Here is an 18,809-nt window from a genome sequence, read left to right as displayed (position 1 = left end):
ATTAATTAACATTCCTCCTCTGAAACCAAACCAACGCCTCAACATAATCTTGTTATTTAGAGTCCGGAAAGTTTTTGTGGGATGAGAAGAAGAGTTCGGAGTAGGCCAACTGCCACAGCATGAAGTTGCTCAGTCTTTGTTCCCCGCTTGTTCTTATAACCAAATCCGGACATGAGAAAACTCGGCGCAGATAGTCTGCAGCTCCTCGTCCATTACATTCTCGTCGATTTCGTCCTCGTGTCCTATATGCCATATTCTTGTCTCGTATCTGTAAGAAAGTACGCACATGCATATTCAAGTTAAATTTCAAAATTAAATAGTGTTTGCCGTTGAAATGCAAGTATGAAATGCTCAATCACATAGCCAAAGCTTGTTTGGTTAGAGAAAAAAATAAACATATAATACTAATTGGAAGTAAACAATGATGTATAGAAAGAATGTTGCATTTAGTTGGAGAGAATAAATGAAAAAGGAAGTAAACTTTAATGTTTATAAAGCCCTTGAGCTAAATTTTGTTCTCACCTAAAATTGGGCAGAGAATTGGAAGCAGAAGGCCAAATAGTACGCTTTATTTTTATTTACTATATCACCTATAAACATAATTTATTTATAAAAAAGATCCTTTTATTTGAAATATATATTGACATGTAAAAAATATTTATTTTTATTTTTTGATATTTTTAGATGTAACTTTTAATCTTCTAATATTTTAAAATTGATTTATTTTCTAATATTTTACGCAATTTGGAATTAGTAATGGATGAGAAGAGTTGTAAATTATTAATTATATGTTTTTGTAAAGCTTGTCCTGCGCGCTACCCAATTTATCTAAGTGACTGCGGACTACAATAACTTGGTAATTTTTTAGGCTGACTTTTATTACTTAATATTCAAAAGGTTTGGTACAAAATATTTATTATACCTAAGTCTATGTAAATAGTTAGGTGTGATAGCCAATAAATATTCTAATTAGTTCCATATTAATAACAAAATATTGAGTGTGAAATTATGTTTTGAATTTTAAAGTGCTTTGAACAACTTAAAGAGTAAACTAAGGAATTTAAATTTTTAAGATCGCATTACGGAAAAAGATTGTTATTGTTTATATTATAATGATTATGGTTTAAAATGATGATAAATTAATACTATAAATTAGGATCAAGCATGTTAATGTGAAAAGTGGGTCAATAGTGGGTTGGATTTGTCTTGAACTATTTCTTTCTTTTTTTAAATGCAAAAATCAATTGAGCATGATATCTACCCATCATTATGAAGGAAATATGTCTCTATTTGGTTACAAATACATTACATCTTTCATTTGTTCGGATGAATTTAAATGTTTATCAATTAAAAAAAAAGTAAATGATTACTTTTTATAAAATTACAAATACATTTTTTAAAGTTGTGATTGTAATTACAATACGCCTCTTATTCAATGGCGAAATTTTACACAAACATCTCTTAAATACATTCCACTAACACCCCGTCAAGTAGTGTACTTGAAATTTTATAAAAAAATAACAAGTGTTTGTATAATTAAACTATGATTCACCCTTTAAGGAAATTCAGCTCATTTCATACACGTAGTGTAGGTGCACACATGCATTGAGCGTGTGTTACCATTTACTTTGCGAAATATGGTTGAATAAGTATAGTTGTTTCTTTTTAAGTACCAAAACAACTCAAAAAAGACAAACAAACACGCAACAAGGAACGGACTTTGAAGATCCAGGTAAACAGAATCTCTATTGTCTGCTCTAACTTAGAGCTTCAACATTGAGTAATAAATTGACATATGTAGCTCGAAGGGTGGAGATGCATGCCAAAAAACTGCTGAAAACAGTTTACAAGTGATCAAAAGCTTAAGCATTCATCTCAAAACAGCTTTTATTTACTCTTTTTCAGTTTAAACCAGAAAATCACTTTTCTTCAGCATTTGCAAACAGGCGAAATATACTGCTGAAAATCCACATTGATTTGAAATTCCAATTATATGACTATAAAAATGAGAAGCATTTATGTGGTACATAAGAAGAATAGTATGAGGAACATCCTCTATCATGGCCATTCACGGTATAACTTTCTATGGAACAAAAATCAGTATCTATAAGTCACCGTTGTTTAAGATCACCATGCCAGGGTTGCCTAATCAGTCAGCGATCACAAAAAACTGTGGTGAGGAGGGAGCATAGAAATAAACTGATGATTAATAACTCCGGCCCCAGTAGGTCCACTTCTTGGCAGGTTTTCCTGACGCGAAGCACAAGGTACCTGTGTATGACAATAGTAAATTATATGATTGCAGATTAATTCAGAACTCTGGTATAAGGTTGTGTAATTGTTTAATCAGCCAACAAGTCTAAAATTTAGAACTCCACATGGATTTGTGTCCAACAATTTCTCAAGAAATACGCTGTTGTTTACCTTCAGGGAGTTCGGGTTGGTCAAATGGAGAACAAAGTGACTTAGCTGCACCCATGTCCCCCTTTGTGCGGGCCTTCACATCCTTTTCCACCGCCTGTAGCATGAAAGAAAGTTTAGCAAATATAATGCACAAGTTGTAATCTCTTTTGGGTCCAAAAGAATCAAATAAATAGGTGAACTTGAGGAACCTAACTGTTTTCAATCACAGAGAACACATGCAGTAACAGGCAAATAAGCAACCATCGTTAAACTGTGTGAATATGTACTAATGTTGCTGGCTGCAAATATAGAACCAACATTGTTTGCTCCGTCAATGTTTTTGGATATTCATAGGGCAGTGGGGGAATCTTATTCTTCAAATTCATGATTGGAGAACTTAAGTTCACCCACAAAATGGCCTCAGAGGATGTTAGCTTAATCTTATTTAAAATACTTTACAAGCAACTTACCTTATAGAACTCAAAGCATATAATATCTTACATTCTATTCTAATTATAATCTTTTAAAAGTATTTGGGTATAGAGGTTAAAGAATATTACTTATTATAATTTTGTAATTAATATGCTTAAACCTAAAAGGTATTGTTAAAATTTTATAAATAAGTTGAGAAAAACTCTCAAGTGTCTGGGTAAAAGCAAAGAATAACTCTGCAAATAATATGCTCAAACTTGAAAGGTTTCATAAGATCACAGAAAACAAGTTTACAACACCGGCAGATTGGATTCGACTAAAAGTAAAAGTGGAAACAAGATGAAGTGAGCAGGCCATACCTCCTCATCACACCATGGGGCCAGAATCATCTTCTTTTGGCCAAGTGCTTCCACAAACTCTTCCCATGTATGCACAACTTTAATACAGGCATCTCGTTTTTGCTTGGCTACATCAAAGAGACTTTGTTGGATGTTATTGAGTAAGTCTTGCACTCTTTCAACCAAATCAGCCATGGGAATATCATGTTTTGCTGAATTGTCGCGCCGAACTGCACGGACCTGATAGAATGACAAATTGATTCAGAAAAAGTCAGAAAGACAAATCATGGGAACTGTCTGCTAGCCAAGAGGAGGATAATGGGAAAACAAGCAACAGACAACAGAATGAGACTCTGTTACCTGATTATTTGCATAGTCTTTGGGACCTATTTCAATCCTAAGAGGGACACCTTTCATTTCCCAATGAGAATACTTCCATCCTGGTGAATAATTATCTCTAAAATCAGCCTCAGCATGAATTCCTGATTCATTCAAGGATTTCACAGTTGCAGCACATGCATCAAAAATCCCCTTAGTATCTGCATCTTTATAGGGCACAGGGATAACAATTACTTGGATGGATGCTACTTTAGGAGGAAGCACCAAGCCTTTATCATCCCCATGAACCATTATCATCACGCCTATCTGCCATAAATTTGTCAAAAACAGAATAGGAGCATGAGAGCGCAATTTGACCAGCAAATTCTTAAATGTCAATTAAGCAAAATCAAATCCTCATAGAAAAATGTACTTGAAATAAAGGGCAAAACAAGAAAGCACATTATGCAACCACATTCAGGGTCAGGAGAAGATACAAATTGCATTACAGAATGTAGAAACAGAAAAGTAACTCAAAAAAAATCCTTTATATATACTATTATAATTGGAGATGGGTGAATTTGGTGTTATGATCTTGCATAATTATCTTTTGCTAGTTCTCTATTTCATTTTTTTCCAATTCTCTCATGCATTTTTCGCTCCCTCCAATATTATATCTTTATCTTCTTTTATCAGCAAATTTTTATGAATCCAATATTTTTATTAAATTATCATTTTTTATATGATTTTAAGTATTTTAATTATCTATAAAATTTTGAATAAAAGAAGTTAAAAATATTTAATTCTAAATGATTTATTAAATTCTGCTCATTCGTTAAAGTGTCCCACAAGTTTCTAGTTAAAAAATCTTGCTACATTGTCTTTGTCTGTTTTAGGTAATGGCTCTCGCAATGGTTTCCGGAAGCTCTTAACTATTAAAGAGACTTTAGGAAACCAATTATATTGACAACCCAGTGAAGAGAATCAAGCATGGCATGTTTCATTTCCACTGAACTTCAATACAAGTCTTTGGAGAGGTTAGGCAATTGCTAAAGTACAATTCAGCAAGAAAATTGAAGGAAGAAGATGGGCACACTATAAGTTCGAATATACTATCTGCTCGAACCATAAAAGATGATCATATCCAACAAAACAAAAGAGAAGATATTTAAAGTCATATAGGCACATGGCATTCCACTCTCTAAAGGCCAGGGAAAGAGGTGCAAAGAGAAAAAGAAATAATGCATCATCTACCGTTCTAGTAGTGTACGCCCAGGAATTCTGCCAGACCATAGCCTTTTCTCCTTTCTCATTCTCAAAATTAATCTCAAACATTTTCGCAAAATTTTGACCCAGACAATGTGAAGTTGCTCCTTGCACACCACGTCCGGTATTTGGGACAAAAGCCTGTCACATAGGCACAAGACACATGTTAAGATATAGTAAAGAACTTTCCTGTATAAAGTAGCAGTGACCACTCTGGTTGATATCAAATAGTATCATTTTCTTGCAACCTCAACGGTAGTTGTATAAAGTCCACCAGCAAACTTCTCATGCTCACTTTTCTTGCCCTTAATAACAGGAACAGCCAAGAATTCTTCATAAATGCGTCTGTAAAGTTCCAGAATGTCAAGCACCTGAAGAAGAAAAATACAGGAAATACAAAACAGCTCTATTATGACAGGGAACAATCGATGTATTTGTCAATTAACCATCAGTAAGCATATAATAAGGAAAAAAAAGATAAGGACAATTACGGTGTGATGAATAGCAAGCTCTTTGAATTCTGGAAAATATTCCAGCAGCTTGTTCAATTATACTATATTAAAGTGTATTAGCCATTTCTCTTAAACCATTCATCAACCTTCCACAATTTGCAATCAACTGTAAGTTTGCAGGTTAGATGGAAAAAAAGAAAAAAAATATATCTTGAACCTGAAGCAAATACTATATTATTTTTCATCACACTGTTCAATATTTGAAACTTCCAAGTTAGTGGGGAAAAGTGCTAGAACTTCAAAGCAAAACTAGCTAGTTATTCACTTCTAATTTTGAATATGAGATTGCTATTTAGGAATCATTACATCTTCATCAATTTCCAGAGTTGTAAGAAATTCATGATGAGTCAACCTGTGGAATATTATATAACATATATCTGAAGCTAATATTATACAATAACGAACTAAAAACTGAAAGCAGGAGAGCAAGCAGCAAACAGATTGAAAAATAAACACCTTATTGCATGGGTAATGATGCTTTTACCATAGGAAACCCTTATTGTAGTATTTAGATTAAACAGGTACTTGATATTCCAAGTCCTTCTCAAAGTAACAAGGCAGCTTATTCAAGCAAACAAGACAAGAATCCCAATAGTAGCTTCTCCGATAGCAGAAAAACTGACCTCTGATTCTTTCACTTGCAAATTGCAAATCATGCTTTGTTCACAATATAATCGAGAAATAGTGGCACACAAACATGTAAAAAGGGAGTGGAGTCACAAAGCAAGAAAGTCAATGACACAATATTGATCGTCATGTCCAATAGAAAAAGATAGCAGAGTGCATAGTTCACACGAAAAATACCCCCACTTTGGGAAAGTTAGACTACTCTTCCAGTGATTCGAACTTGCATTTAGTTAATTTTGAAATTTACCACCCAGTCTGAAAATTAGCCAGCTAAAGTACCTCAGTATCTGCCTCCTCCTTGGTAGCAAAAGCAGTATGTCCTTCCTGCCAAAGAAACTCCCGACTCCTGCAAAAATCATAAAACTGTCAGGAGCAGCGAATAGAAGGAAAAAGCAGATTCCAGAAGTTCTATTTCTTTCTTCCCATCACAAAAATTAAGGGTTGTTAGGAAAAATGTTAAATAAACATCAACATCATAATGTCATGATCCGCATCGCGGATGACATATATACAATCCCAAAGTCAGTATTGCAGAACTAGGGATTAAAACTGAGACAGCCTGCTAAAAATATTGTACATTTCGTCCAATTTGCTATCAGAACCCTCCGCTCACACCAACCCCAACCCACAAGGGAAAAAGGAAAGAGAGAACAGGAAACTGAAACATCATTGCCTATTTAAGGACCTGATGAATGGAGTGGGATTGCTGAATTCCCATCTGACAACATTACACCACTGATTAAGTCTCAGAGGCAAGTCGCGGTGTCCCCTAATCCACTTAGAAAAATATGGATACATGACAGTTTCACTAGTTGGCCTAATTGCAATGGGCATCTCCAATTCAGATTCTCCTGACTTTGTAACCCATGCAACCTGTAAGAGAATTCAAGACCAGAATTAAGAGGCAGGCCTGTGGAGTCCCAAACAGAAAAACACACATTTTCCAGATTTTTTTCATTAACAAGGGAAACAAAATTCATTCTCGCCGTCAAAATATCTAAATCATGGTTCCCTCTCCAGCATTCAAGAAGGAAAGCAACATGAAATAGAGTGGCTGCAACAGCAACTGAGAAACCATGCACGACATTGCGCTAACACTATGTAGGAAGGACAATGTGTGGCAGCATTACACTTAGTGTAAAGGAAATCCAGGGCTAAACTCACAAATATTGATACAAATAGAGACTTCTGTTGTTGAAGTGCATATATTGCTGAATACAGAGATCATACACCACTAAAAGGACAAAGTTCACACCCATGCTCCAAACCCAAAAGTCTTGTAAACTCACCTCAGGAGCAAAACCCTCTATATGGTCCTTTTCCTTTTGTAGGACACCAGAGGACACAAATAAGGGGAAGTAGCAATTCTTAATTTTCATTTTCTTGATTTCCGCATCAAAGAAGGTCTGCAAAGTAATATTATAAAATATTAGTATGAAACATCCAAATACAATGATAGGAAAAAATACATTGGTGCTTTAGCCCAGTAAAGGAAAAGGAATATCCTACAATATAGAATTCTTCATATAAAGTTGAAAGAATGAGTAACCATAAAATTGTGCACATGAGAAGTAAGTCATCATCCAAAATCTAGGGAGATTTTAACAAGAAACTTCATATGATTCAAGAAATAGCAAAGGGATCAAAGGAGGTCTGACATAACTTAACATTTGGTAAGATGAAGTTATTTTGGATATACGTTAACTGCAAGATGCCCCATAAATGGAAAAGAAATGAAGAGGGCTTCAGATGGTCGCATGCAAAAGCATTTACTTGAATACAATTATTAAGTGCCATTTCTAATAGATAAATAGAAAGTGTTATTAGATTTCAACTTTGGAAAGAAAGCCATTTGATTGGGAAAAAATTACAACAGTGAATCATTCGAACAACTGCCACTACAAGTAAGGATCTAATAAGACAATTATGCAGCACTTACTTGCATGATCTCCCAAATAGACATTGCCCATGGGCGCAGAATGTAGCAGCCAGATATGTCATAGTACTCAATCATTTCCCCATTGACAACGACCTATAGAAATAAAGAGAAGGGGGAAATACAATGAGGACACATGGTTTTAAAAGAGGTTTAAATTTCTGAACGACTAAATCTAAGATATCTACCACAATAACTCGCGTTAGATATATGTTACAAATAGAATCCTCTTGAGACAGAAAATTGCCACACTAATGGGTATATAACATGATTAATGGAACAATCTTAAAATACTCCCATAAAAATAATTTTCTCCTTTGTTTCCTTAAACCAAATCAATTTGCAGACAAATGAATACAACTCAAAAGAAACAAAACACACATAAAACATTAGATCAAACTAGAATGTGGTCATACTCATACCTCAGAGTACCATTCTCCAAAGTTTTCATCTTTCTTATAAGAGAGTCCTAGGCCTGTTTCCTTCTTCACTTCTTTCTTCTTTCCCTCTGCATACGTGAGTCAGATCATCTCAGAACAATGATATGTCGAAAGACGAACTGCCACTATATAAAAAATGCACATGGAGACTGTGTAGAAGAAATGAAAAGAAATGCAAACAAATTTCTTGATGAAGTAAGAAAGTGAAAGATACTCACTAACAGCAGCACTTTTAGCATCTTTACCGGCCATGGTGTATTTATCCCAAAACTCAAGTGGAGAACCTATACATAAAAATTAATAGCACATGTTTGCAGTAAATAAATGCATGATAGAGTGCGTAATTAGTATTGTTGACGTTCCACTACTCTGGGCTAACAAAAATACTTTATTCACATTCATGTAGCACCCAAGTTCAAATTGATTTTCAGCATACGTTATGAACTTCAGCAAATACAATTCATATAATTTTCAGCAAATGCTAGTAATCCCGGCACCCATCATCTAAATACAGAACAATGCAGATGCAAAAAACTTCCAGCAAGTTCCAGAAACATGAAAGTAGTCCAAAAGAAGTTAAAAAGGATCAACATGGAGCTGCTGCTAGTTCGATAGCAGAGAAATGGCTGTCCATGAACCTGAACGTAAGAGAATTTAATTTCTCTGGTTTTCCTTCAACAAATTACTCCCACCCAGCTTTCTGAACATTAGCCCTATGCATCTACAGATCGTCAGGTCAAATTCAACGCACACATACACATAATTGCTTCCACTCCATCAATTTATCTCATAATCGTTTAGCTACTTCACTTCTAAATGAATCAGGTCATAGCAAAATTCAATTGCAATAGACTAAAATTGGATAAGACCACAACAAGCAAAAGAAACTTCAGTGAAATCACAGCGAACACCGAACTATTTACCTAACGGGGTAATACTTCCTCTCTCTCTCTCTCCCTCTCAGTAGACAGTATTTGCCGCCGCAGTAATGGCCGCCGGCAGGGAGGTAAAGCAGGACAGAGATGAGATGGAGGTCTTGGTCAGCTTCCGTCTTCTTTCACCCTAAGTGCTATCATGCTGCTACTCATTTCATTATTATTCCATACTTATGTCTTGTTCCCCAAAAGTATTAAATTAAATGTTATTTAATTATAGTTATATTTTTTATCATTCAACATAAATTAAAATAAATTAAAAATTATAAGTTCTTCGTAACGTGTTTATTGTATTTTAAATTTTTTTCTACATAATAAATTACAAGATTCTGTCATGAAATTTGTCATAAGTGTAATTAGTTTTTGTTATTTGCAAAATTATAAATACGTTATGAAATTAACAAACGATTAACAAATAATTCATATAATACATTGTCATTAGAATATTTTTTAAACGATCGTTACTGTAATTTTTCAAAAAATAAAAAAGTATTTGCAATTACAATAATCATCAAAAGTTAACAAATAATTCAATAGTTTTGAAAAATTATTCATCTTATTTTACTTATATTTTATTAAATTAAATAAATATAATAAAATTTTAAATTATATATTCACATTGTGTGTTCGAACACCTTATATTTTTGTAACCAATTTTTATAATTAACCATCGCGACATGCAATATTTGTGCACATATAATAAGTAAATACTACAGGTATTTAAAAAACATATCAGTATATGATTAAAAGCAAATCAAATGAATAGATAGTGATTATAAGATAGTGTGGATTATTTATAATAAATAAAAAATTACATTGATAAGAATATTTAGTATTTTGAATGTTGGTATTGCAGTATCACAACATATATGCTAATAATGTCTTAATCTAATGATTAAAGCTATGGTTGAAATTTTATGAACAAGTTTGAGATTATGAATTTCAATTCTATGGAACGTGTAAGTATTTGTTTCATATTAGATGAATATCAATATCACTTTATATGTATTATTATGACTATTATTAAAAAAAATATCACAAAGTATTTACTATTAGTGAAAAAATATTTATTTAATTAGTATAGATTATGTACAGTCCTAATAATTTAGTTCAGCGCCAACCTTCCATGGATTTTTTCTCATATATTTATTGCATAAAGAGCCATTCCAAAATTCCCACCGTGAAAGGTAGAAGAAGCACCAGTGCAAACGGTAAAAAAGAAGGGGATGCTGATGTGGCAATTTACAATTGGCTCTTATTACGCAGCACCCTCATTCGATTCGAGCCGGTTCAAGCATTCCAATTTAGCTCTTCTCTTTCTCCTGGATGGAGAGAAAGTTCTGAACCCCAGCAGTAATAAAAAACCTCGAGTAAACCCCCCTCCCAATTTTCAATTCTTACACAGGCGGCCATTTCGGATCCACAATGGCGGTTCGCCCCACGATGGCCCGGTTCCCGGGCGACCCGAGGGAGCAGGAAGCCTGCGGCGTGCCGTGGGGCCTCACGCTGACTCCATTCGCGGCGAAGGACGAGAATGGTATCCCGCCGGTGTACGGATCGGGCGGCGAGTTGTTGCCGCGGTGCGAGAATTGTTGGGCGTATTACAACACCTACTGTGAACAGGACCAGTGGTCCTGGGATTGCGCTCTTTGCGGCACCACCAATGGACTATCGTCTGGATCCATCGCCCGATACTCCCTGCCTGAATCCTGCCCGGAGAATATGTCCTCTTTCATCGACCTCGAATTGCCGCGTAATTACCATGTTTTTCATGTTAACTAATCTGTTTCTCAGTATTTCTTTTAGATACTGAGGCTTATGAATCCAGTTGGAGTGTGTGATTCGTTAATGGTGGTAGGTCTGCTATAGTGGTACTGGAAGATTCACATTTGCATTTATGTTCTCATAACTGGCCCTTTTCAGCCCATGTATCACCATAACATTTACAATATTGAGTCACCTCACTCTCAGATGTTCCAGTTAACGATCAAATCGAAAGTGCTGGAGCATTTAGGCACTTGAACCTATGGTATATCGCGTGGAGTTCTATACTCATTTTAATTGCTTAACTAGCTTGGCTGAAAATTGAACGGGCATCCCAGAGATTGTTTATGATTATATCACAAACTCTACTAGCTTACTATTGTTTACATGCAAAACATATCAGTCTTATTCATGTTAGAGGAAGATTAGTGGCATCTGATTATAGGTTGCTGTAGCTTGGCATTGCTCTAGTGGGAAGTTCTCGACCGTCTTAATTTCCTCATCTAAGGGACATATTAAGCATGCACTACAAGTTTACCATGTGCATGTTACTATACAGATGGGGAATGGGAAATTATTTTATGCCATATTCTTAGAAGAGGTGTTCATACAAATCATTGCTGACATCTTGTTGCCGTGACCATTTATTGTAGTTCTAAAATCATGTGCTTTACCTCTCTCCTTTATTATAGATATGGTTAGATGGGGCACTGTGGTATGGTTGATTTTGATTTCTGATTCTATTTGTGGTGGCAGTGGAAGAATCTGAAGAAATGCAGGCAAGGCCGGTATACGTTGCTGCTGTTGATCTCTCTTGTAAGATTTTGTTTAACTCTATGGTAAATTATTGCAACTGTTGACTATTTTATCTTTATTTTTTTTTCTTTGGTCAGTGAAGTAATTCATTCTTTTCCACTTCAGTTTGAGGATTAAGTGTTTAAAGTTTGTTGAGGGACTACTGGTAGCAAGTACATTGATGTCGCATTTTAACCATACATTAGGTGTCAGGAGTTCACAATCACTGTTAAAATGTAGAAGGTAGGGAAACAATAAGTTCCCCATGTGGCTGTTGATGTCATACAAGTATTCACTGAAAACATGTTGTCACTTGAACATAACTTGCAATATTATATTCTATCTCGTGTGTCAGTGGGAGTGTAGTGTCTTTGTAACCAATTCCAAATTCTGAAATTTCGTTTCTTTTTAGTTATGCGCTTATGTAAATACATTTTAAGGATGCCTAATTTATGGTTTCTGTAAATTGTCTACTTCTGCAGCATCAGAAGAGTTTCTGGAACTAACTAAAAGTGCTCTTCTGGCTGCCTTGGAAGGTTTGTTATTTTGTGACTAGGTCCAAGTTCTTAAATCGAAGGAAGTTTCTGGGCTTAATCTTGTAATTTTACAGCTCTTGGGCCGGGATCACTTTTTGGTCTTGCTACATTCAGCCACAAAATAGGTTTGTATGATGTCCAGGGGCCGATTCCAGTGGTCAAGAATGTGTTTATTCCCCCAGATTCTGTTGGCAACCTGACAATGGAGCTTGAAGATGTCATGCCATTGTTTTCATTTTTGGCTCCTGTATGTTAACGACAATCTTTTGCACAGTGGTTCTGTTCTTTTTTTTCCATTCTACTGATTGTCCAGTTTTCCTTCTCTCTCTCTCTCTCTCTTAATGGAATGCTCTTAATGGAGCTGAAGCTTGCAAGTTTGACTAGCCAGCACTGAATATTTCAGTTATAATGTTGTAGGTTGATACGTGTAAGGAGCGTATTGCATCTGCGCTTGAAACTCTAAAACCAACAACTTCATGGGAACGAACTACAGCTGCAGGCCAAGGGGTGGATGGTGTTTTACTTGGTGGGAGAGGCTTTGGAGTGGCAATGGAGGCTCTCCTCAGATATCTTGGATCAGAATATGGGAATACATATGCGCTGGGTACAATAATTTTTATCTATAACTCTTATAGACCTTGATATGTAATGTTCCCAATTTGCTGAAATATTTATTTCATGCTTTTCCTGAGGAGACAGCATCTCTGTAACACATTTTTAAGTCGATTCTAAATGTCATGACCTGGTCAAAGACTTGCTAATTCTTTTTTCTTTTGCTTCTTCCTTTGAACTGAAGTGCAGCCAGAGTGTTTGCCTTCTTATCTGGTCCTCCAGATTATGGTCTTGGCCAACTAGACACCAGACGTTATGGTGAGCAATATGCTAGTAAAGGAGAGGACGCAGATCGTGCTTTACTGCCTGAACAAACTCCATTTTATAAAGATTTGGTATAGCTTAAACCAACACAGAATTTTAACTTAAGAGGTTTGTAAAGAATAGGTAATGACATATATTTGACAGGCTGCTGTTGCTGTTCAAGCCGGTATTTGTGTGGATCTATTTGCTGTTACCAATGAGTACACTGATTTAGCGTCATTGAAGTTTCTTAGCATCGAGAGCGGGGGCTCTTTGTTTCTATATTCTAGTACCGATGATTCCACACTTCCACAGGACATGTGAGTAGAATGATTGTCAAATCTGGGAATGATGTTATATTTAGTTTTTTTCTGGAGTAGATGGTCAAAATTTCAGCTGGTATAGATAAAGCAAATCATATATAAGATGTGATTATGTTAATTGCCACATAATTGTTTGCCCGTCTAGACTATCTAAATTATCTCGTTGCAGGTACCGTATGTTGAGTCGACCCTACGCTTTTAATTGTGTCCTACGTGTGAGGACATCATCTGAATTTAAGCTTGGCCATTCAGTAAGACCCGTCCCTTTCAATTTGAAATCTTTTTGCTGTTATTATGGTTTGCAATAATGGTCACTGTTTGGTGCGACAGTATGGGCATTTCTTCCCCGACCCAGAGTATGAAAATGTTCAGCATGTTATTTGCTGCGACTCTTTTGCCACATATGCCTATGACTTTGACTTTGCAAATGATGTTGGATTTTCCAGGTAACAATACTTTGCTTGTGTGGTTTCATTTTGATCTTTCCTCAGCCTTTGCGATCCTGGTTGTTCTGTAACATGCAATCAGCTTAGTCTCTCTCACTTGGAAGTCTTGTGCAGCATTAATACAGAAAATTGATTATTTATTATGAGTTATTCACTTGATATCCTTCCCTGCTTCCACACATGTGACACATCTATATTGTTTTCTTTGCATATGGTTTTCGTTTAAATTTTGTGCTTTCAGGTGAGGTGTTAACAGGTTGCAGAATTAAGGTAAAATAAGCAGTGAAAAATTGAAATTTGAGTCTTATGTACACAATTTCTTAGGTGATATTTCTGGGTTATTTTTGTTAACTATTTCTTTTGCCCTTTTCCACATATAATTCTGTTCAATGTGAAAATGATTATAGCAATTAAGGAACCTGATGAAATAAAATTTGATAGTTGCAGTTGAGATAAACTACAGTGCCCTTTCCACATCTGGAGAAGCTGGTATAGCTTGTACATAAGAGCCATTTTGGCCTTCCGAAAAAGCTTGTTCAGTGTGCTGTTTATATATGCTGAAGCCAAGTTAGCTTGTCGCAAGATCCATTATTTTAACAGTTGAAGTGGTGATAAATAAATGAAAAAAACCAGTTGAAGTTATGTATTGACATGCCATCCTGCATATGTGTTGGGGGCTGTATAGATAGACATAGCCATTTGCCAATTATATGAGCTTTGTAGCGGAAAAGATTTTCCATGCTTGGATGACGATTGTTCAGTGGTTTCCTAACTTCATCCTGCATGCCACTTAATCGTTTTATTGATCTTTGTGTTCTCTGCAAAAATGTCTTGTAGAATAAGATAATGGATAATTTTTCTGCAGGCACAGCAAAGAACTTCCGACGTTACAGATTGCATTTCAATACTCAGTGGTCGTGCCACCTGATGAACCCTCACTGTCAGGTTCAAGCTCCTCAAAAAGGTATGCTCTTTTTGTGCAGCAACACCTTGTGCATTTCTGGCGAATATATTCAGCTGTGTGCATTTGGTTTCCAACCTAGGTTACTGAATTCATGAGGAAGTGTGTATATATATGGTAATTTAGGAATATCCAACATTGATTTCAGTGAATCACTGTCATCATGCTTGAAAAGATGCTGCAGGATTAAAGCGCTAAACCAAGAAGGAGCTCTGAGATTTTCTAACAGCCTATGTGAATACACATAATTCTTAAATGAGGCCACCTATTCTTGTTTTCGCACCATGTATAAATAAATTCAGTCTTGTATTTGTCATCTTCCAATTTCATAAAGAGAACTATTTCCTTTAATTATGCTGTAGTATCTTTAACCTTAAAAACACAATAAATTGACATTAATAAATAAAATGACTGAATTCAGACCGTTAAAACTCTAATTAACAGTACTGATATTTAAACAACATAGTTAATTTAGATGTTCCAAAGGCCCTTTGTCCCTATTTTTCCATGAACTAAAGTATTATTCATCTGTTTGGGAATCAGTAAGAATGTTCAAAATGTGAATACTGATGTGTTAGAGTTTCCAATTGAGATTGATTCTGACGTTGTAATACATGTGGTATTCATGTGCTCTTAAATAAAAAATTCTTTGTGTTAATAATAAATGCCATAAGAATCCTGGATTTTCAGTTCTTGGAACACAAGCTAAATTGATCTTTTCAATTTGACTTGAGAAGTTTTCATTGAGCAGTTGAGAGAGATATATTGTTGATAATAGCAATGAAAAAATATCCTTGAGTTCTTTGAACTCTTATATGAGTTTTTAGTTTTATCTTTTGGGTCTCATTTGAAGTAGATCATTTCCTACGTATTTAATCAAGGTGAAACCTATGGCAATCACGTTGTTCATTAGGAAACCTTAAGCCTTAAGAATCCTCTGGAATTTTAATCTTTTTTATCTGTGGAAACTTGTAATTCTAGTAGGGAAAGGGGAAATGCAGAACTTCCGTTCGGACTATGTTAGGAGAAGTCTATCTAATTATTTGTGCATATTATTGATCATGTCGTCTTTGTGTCAGCCATCATTTGGCTGCTAAGTCCAGGTTTCTTCTGTTGAAGGATTGGAACTCAACAAATAGGAATTCTTGTTGATGCTGAGTACTCCTTATTCTCTCATAAATAGACCAATTCAGGATTGTGATGCAGCATATTACTTTTGCATCAAATTTTTGTTGCTCCTTTCCAGTGCTTTTACCTTTTGTTGTCCTACATTTGTGCAGAACTAAATATTCCCTGAAAAGGAGACTGAGGATTAGAACGGTGCAATTTGGAACTGCTCGCAATATTAACGAGATTTATGATAGTGTTGATCCTGAAGTTGTTCTTTCCATACTTGTTCACGAGGTAAACTCTATTATCTGTAGTGATTAACTGTAGCTTATTGAGCATTCTTCAAGATAGGGGAGTGGCAGAATAGGTGAGAGCAGTCATCTTTCTCTGCAGGTTAAGCAAGTTCCATGAGAGTCCTAAGCAGACTAGTGTACCTACTGCATAAAATGTTCATCTGTATGCATCTTTTGTCTATGATAGTACATCATTACGTGCCAGCCAATGTATTCTCTTTGTATGTCTACTGGATCACATCAGGATACATTCCCCAATGTAACGTAACCTCGACAAGATAAAACCTAATGGAGTGTAACTGGAAATGTGAATGAAAGATACCTTTATTTTAGGGCAATTCTTTTTGACAAGTTTGTTACTGGAATTTAATCTGTCTAAGCTTTATTTCTTAAGTACCATTTCCCTTACAATCAATTAAGGCCCTTTACTTCAATCTTCCCCTTCCGGTCTTAACCCAAGTTCCAACTTCTGCGTTCTTTTGAGACATAACCATGTATTCCCATTTGATTCTGCGAGACTGGAGATGTTTGTATAGTGAGGAATATTCTGATAGCTGCTGACAGATTTACTAATTTAGTTATTTTCTTCACTTACCATTATTCTTCTCAGGTGATTTTGTCCTCTCTGGAGCATGGAGTTCGAGAGGGTAGAATTTTACTACATGAGTGGCTTGTAAATCTTACAGCTCAGTACAATGATGCTTTCAAGATTGCTGAACACACAAGAGGAAGCCTAAACACTTCTCCTGTTGATGTTTCCTTCACCCAATGCCCTCAGCTGCAACCTCTGCCCCGCTTAGTCTTTGCTTTGCTGCGGAATCCTCTTCTTCGATTTCACGAAGAAGGGGTTCATCCAGACTACCGAATATATCTTCAGTGTCTATTCAGGTATATGATATTTATTTACTTGTGGGACTTGAACTTCTGTACATATAGTGTAGAATATGATCTTATGGGGAAAGTACCACGCAGTTGGAAAGGAATAGGAAAAGATTTTTATGTTCCTGCTTGGGTTTCTAGATTTAACAGTTCATAATTTTCTTTGCCGCATTTCTACTATAAAAACTGGGAGCTTCGTAATGATTATGTTTGATTAGTGCATTCCATTTGCTGAGAGGAAAATTGGTAAGAATGTGTGCAGAAGCTAACAGTTCCAATCAATACTTCTCTTGTAGGTTCTGATATGTGCATTTGTTAGGTTTCATTCATGTTCATTGGATAACTATTAACAATGTGGGTTATAGTTGATTAAGCCTGTTTTAATTTCTTTCTGAAGGTTTTATTTTGAACATCACATTCATTCTAGTTGTCCAACAAAGATGAAAATGTCTCCTAAGTTTGATATAGACAACTAGTCATGAAATTCCTCACTGGACGACCATCTTTAGTCGCCGATTATGTTATATAGCATCATCAAGCATTTTAGAACTTAACAATCATAACTTTTTGATGCAGTGCTCTGGAACCATCTTCACTTACCCGTGCTGTATATCCATTGTTGGCATCATATGACACTCCAGATAAACAAGCATTCCCTCGCCATTCCTTGAGTCGTGCTGCATTAATAACAAGCGGTAGCCCAATATTCTTCCTAGATGCTTTTACAACCCTCATCGTGTTTTATTCATCTACAGCTGATGCTGCACTTCCTTTTCCTCCACCCCAAGACTGTAAGTTGTTTGTCAGTTTTCTTCATTCCAGCCATATCTGTGCTTTAGAGTACTGGAAAAACAGGGACCTTTTTGTCCCCACTGAGAAATGAATTTACTCGTGTCTTTCTAACACAGGCCTTCTGAGAACCACCATTAACAAACTGAAGCAAGAGAGAATTATTACTCCTAAACTCATTTTAATCAGAGCAGGGCGGGACGATGCAACACCATTTGAAAACTACCTTATAGAAGAACAGGATGTTGGGGGAAGTGGCTTCACCAGCGTCATGGGTTTTGTCTCCTTCCTTGATGAGGTCAATCACGATGTGGTGGAATACCTGACTAAATCAAATGGGGATCTACGTAAATAATGGTATAGAGGGATTACTTCAGTATTCAGCGAGAGCTCTTTCTTTAATTGGATCAAGATTCTGCTAATTGTGGATACATAGGTTGTTTGTAGCTCCCAAGAATTAGACGCGAACTATTGTTCTTGGTATCGTGTAATGTTAATTCTTTATTTGGAGGGCATGTTTTTTGTTGGGGATGCTGTAAGAGTTTGATTTGGACATTCATACTTTCAAGATGTGTATAAGTGTGGGCTATGCTTCCCTGCCCCTGATGTAACCTTTAGACCTTACAAAGATATAGTTTTAGACTCCGCCAGGAAAAAAGCAAAAAATTGAAATTTTTACATTTCATTTTCTACTTTTCATTACTTTGTATCCGAACTCTGCATCATTGATGAGCTCTAGTACCTTTTGCTGCCCTTTCTGGCAAGGTTTGTCATTTCGGCTTTAGATACAACATTATTGGCATGTTAAGAGCTTTTTTCGGTTTTACTATGTTGCTCAATTGACGAAGTTG

General features: G+C 35.7%; 2 protein-coding genes across 3 annotated transcripts; one reads left to right on the top strand and one right to left on the bottom strand.

Annotated features, from left to right (window-relative positions):
• Positions 1–1,972: 1,972 nt before the first annotated feature.
• LOC105171041 (proline--tRNA ligase, cytoplasmic) lies at positions 1,973–9,373 on the bottom strand. 2 transcript variants are annotated; one of them, XM_011092037.3, is made up of 13 exons: positions 9,196–9,373; positions 8,491–8,556; positions 8,255–8,340; positions 7,836–7,928; positions 7,186–7,302; positions 6,582–6,769; positions 6,176–6,242; positions 5,006–5,128; positions 4,746–4,898; positions 3,534–3,818; positions 3,195–3,413; positions 2,425–2,518; positions 1,973–2,271 (listed from the first exon to the last, which is right to left on the bottom strand). In XM_011092037.3, the coding sequence occupies exons 2-13, from the start codon at positions 8,522–8,524 to the stop codon at positions 2,207–2,209; spliced, it is 1,524 nt and encodes a 507-aa protein (XP_011090339.1). In that variant the 5' UTR covers positions 8,525–8,556; positions 9,196–9,373; the 3' UTR covers positions 1,973–2,206. The 2 variants fall into 2 exon arrangements, with proteins under 2 accessions (XP_011090339.1, XP_020552575.1); XM_020696916.2 differs by lacking the exon at positions 8,491–8,556.
• Positions 9,374–10,496: 1,123 nt separating this feature from the next.
• Positions 10,497–18,638, top strand: LOC105171040 (sec23/sec24 transport family protein). The gene is made up of 14 exons (XM_011092036.3): positions 10,497–10,960; positions 11,728–11,787; positions 12,249–12,302; positions 12,377–12,549; positions 12,720–12,906; positions 13,104–13,249; positions 13,323–13,477; positions 13,650–13,731; positions 13,811–13,926; positions 14,792–14,890; positions 16,168–16,291; positions 16,901–17,178; positions 17,746–17,960; positions 18,078–18,638. The coding sequence occupies exons 1-14, from the start codon at positions 10,633–10,635 to the stop codon at positions 18,311–18,313; spliced, it is 2,253 nt and encodes a 750-aa protein (XP_011090338.1). The 5' UTR covers positions 10,497–10,632; the 3' UTR covers positions 18,314–18,638.
• The last annotated feature ends 171 nt before the right edge of the window (positions 18,639–18,809 follow it).

Source organism: Sesamum indicum, linkage group LG9 (genome assembly GCF_026168435.1).
Source record: "Sesamum indicum cultivar Baizhima isolate 11 linkage group LG9, ASM2616843v1, whole genome shotgun sequence".
Taxonomy (NCBI): Eukaryota; Viridiplantae; Streptophyta; class Magnoliopsida; order Lamiales; family Pedaliaceae; genus Sesamum; species Sesamum indicum.
The sequence above is the reverse complement of the archived record's forward strand: the minus strand, read 5'-3'. Positions and strand labels throughout refer to the sequence as shown.